Source organism: Neltuma alba, unplaced genomic scaffold (assembly GCF_004799145.2).
Source record: "Neltuma alba isolate B1F8T4 unplaced genomic scaffold, ASM479914v2 tig00002801_pilon, whole genome shotgun sequence".
NCBI classification, from domain to species: Eukaryota; Viridiplantae; Streptophyta; class Magnoliopsida; order Fabales; family Fabaceae; genus Neltuma; species Neltuma alba.
In genome coordinates this window covers 38,809-41,802 of record NW_021633018.1, presented here as the reverse complement: position 1 = coordinate 41,802, position 2,994 = coordinate 38,809, and the positions used below count along the sequence as shown (strand labels likewise).

Sequence of the window (2,994 nt, the reverse complement as noted above, 5' to 3'; positions counted from 1 at the left end):
TTTGAAATTTTATATAACCTTTGGCAAAAAAAATTCGTTATAAATTTTTTAACTCTCTGAGTGAAAATATCTCTTCCAAAATCTAATGTCAACCAAGACAAACTGAAACATATTCAACGCAATGTCATTTTAAAAAAAATAAAAATATAAAATATAAATAGGATTAAATAAATATAAGCAAAGTGTGGTGAGCACCTGCAGTTCTAGCCTTCCTCTCTTCCGCACTCCTTCCATCTTCTTCGCCCCTCTCTCGCTCTCTGTTTTTTCATTCTCCTTCTCTCTCTCTTTTCTTCTTTTTGTATAAATCACACATTTCTTCCTCTTCATCTTCCTTTCCTTCTCACCTCTAACCCTTAACCTACTTTTCTATTTTATATTTCCGGCTATGCTTCTGTGTTTTTGTGAATAGTATTATTGAGTTTCAGAGTCTTCGGCCTCTGGCAGGAGCTGTACAGTGAAGCTAATTAAAGGTATTTCCTCTTTCATTTCTTCAACGAAACTCTGAATCTAGACCTTTCTGCAATTGATTTACCAGCTGCGGTCTTAGATCTGCAGCCTCGTTCTTATTTTCCTCTTCGTTTTTTTTTTGGCTTTTTGGATTATATCTTTATCCGATGCGATTTCAATTTAAGAGGAGAAAAGTTGAGGTTCTCTGGATCTGCTCCGAGCAAAAATTATTCCGATTGATTTTCATGTCTGCTAATTTTTTTGTGTATTTTGTTGTTGAATTGTTTATCTGCAGCCCGCTTAATTGTTCTCTTTCTCTCAATTTTTCCCCACCAATTCGGCAAATTCAAGTATAATTTTCTTAACGCTGACAACTATCAGATCTTGCCCTGCGAGATCAGTTGCTCCCTGAAATGTCTGTATGTAAGGGATAGGACTCTCTTGTGCAGAGAAGAAATTTCTTCTCGTGCTTTTGAGAAAGCTCAATCTGTTTAGCTCCGTGTTTAATAATTTATAAGCTATTTTTCATATTTATCTATATTTGTCTGTTTGACTTTATCTTATTTTGAGCTGTTCAAATCTTTATGCGCGTTTAGTATTTCTGATAAAATAATTAATCTAAAGCTCTGATAATTTCAAACCTGTATAATTTTACTCGTTTGTTTTTAAATTTTAAAATTATGTCCTAATTTTTTTTTTCTTTCTACCGTTTGGTTGTGAGTAGGTCTCGTTGATTGCCGAAATCAGGGAAGAATATGAACCATTGCGTGATCCAGCAGCAAAAAGTCGTCGCATCCCGTGAAGAAATGAGCAGCAGACACCCTGTGGTTTGTCCCAAACCGCGCCGCCTCGGCCTCCTAAACGTCGCGGTGAACGACCACCCTGCTAGGCTGTTCCGGTGGCATCTCAGGTAAAGTTTTCTCCGTATACACCCTTCTTACGCTGGTTCCTTCTCTCATGTATTCGAGATTCATAATTTTGAACGAATAATCTCGAATGAAATCATTTTGATTGAGCTTTGTCGGGCTTGTCTTCTTCTGCAGTTGCCAGGCAGATATAGCTGATTCAAAATCTGTGAGTGATCCTTTGGACCTCATCCTAACCAAGGTAGTCTCTTTTTCCATTGATTTCCTCCGTCATGATCTTTGATTAAATCCAAAAGGATCTTACAATTTCGATTTATTCAATTTGGTTAATTGTTAACTTGAATTTTTTTTTCAATTAATTATATTTGTGAATTTGTGATTGCAGGGTGGTGGTATGGAACAATCGTGTACACAGGTAGCTTCGTCGCCCCCCTTTTTTTGCGGGTCACCACCAAGCAGAGTAGCTAACCCATTAATTCAAGATGCTCGATTTGGGGATGAGAAGATTTCCCCGCTCTCACCATCATCCAGGGTTCCTACCCCATCTGGGCTCTCATCGCCTCCCTCATCTTCCACAAGGAAAGGAGGCCGTGTTCGCTCCAACTTCGGAAACAATCCTGCTGTGAGAATCGAGGGATTCGATTGCCTTGACAGGGACAGGCGCAATTGCAGCATCCCTGCTCTGGCCTAGAATAGAATCCACATCTTGAGAGAGAGATCAAATTAGAACAAGAAGAAAAGCTTTTAGTAGTAGTCACCGCCAGTAACGACACAGAATCTTTGTTAACCGGGAGAAGAATTTTGGAAGAGCAGAAGAGCGAAAGGAAAATATCTTTTGCCTATTGTAAATATATGTTCAGAAAGAAGTGTTTGTAAATGTCATGATGTTGTGTCCTGTAGGTATTATCCTTTGTAAGGCCAGATAGTCTGGTCAAGGAAGAAGTTCGAGAGGGGATTAGCCCTCTCTGAGTCTAGTGAGATCTTAGTAATGGGTATCATCCTCTTCATTGTAATTACGCGTCTTTGAGGGTGAAAACTAATAAATTTTTCATTTTGATATCTTTTCTTCGTGTCATTTGAAATGTAGGTAGCGGCTCAGGAAATCTGTACAAAGGTGGTTTGTTTGGGTCGCCCAAGTTACTTGGTCTGTCTTTTGCAATGTGAACATTAAAAAGTTATGTAAAGAAGAGGTATTATTCTGTTGGCTTTGTCGCTGTGTTTAATGTTTGTCCCCTTCCTCCTCATTCCTCTGCTGCTTTTGGTTCAGGAGCCGCAGGACTTCGCTTCTGTTTTACGCAAACTCGTCTGTGTGACTGAAAAACTTTATGTCATGCTGTTGGGAATGCGAGGATTCTTTTTCTTTACGGTTTCCCCTTTGTTTCTGAACGTTGGTACGTTTACTCGCTTTGACGGTTGTCTTGTGTTCCCGAGTTTCTTGACTTGTTTGCTCTTCTACAGCCGATTTTGGCTCCCAAAGCTGACCTCTTCTGCTCGGATATCGGTTTTATCCTTACCCTTTGTAAGAAATAAATGGCCCTTTTCTTTTGCCAACCATGGCTCTATTTATGTATTATAAAAAGAATAAGAAAAAACATTTTAGAGGTATTTATATTTTTTTTTAAATTTTTAATCTGCTATCCATACGTTTTTTTCTAAATTAAATCTTTAATCTTGTCCTATT

The 2,994-nt window shown here is 38.4% G+C and overlaps 1 protein-coding gene across 1 annotated transcript; it reads left to right on the top strand.

The window, feature by feature from the left end:
• The first annotated feature begins 271 nt into the window (after positions 1-271).
• LOC114737847 (uncharacterized) lies at positions 272-2,090 on the top strand. The gene is made up of 4 exons (XM_028925836.1): positions 272-470; positions 1,172-1,357; positions 1,491-1,554; positions 1,699-2,090. The coding sequence occupies exons 2-4, from the start codon at positions 1,203-1,205 to the stop codon at positions 2,002-2,004; spliced, it is 525 nt and encodes a 174-aa protein (XP_028781669.1). The 5' UTR covers positions 272-470; positions 1,172-1,202; the 3' UTR covers positions 2,005-2,090.
• Positions 2,091-2,994: the final 904 nt, after the last annotated feature.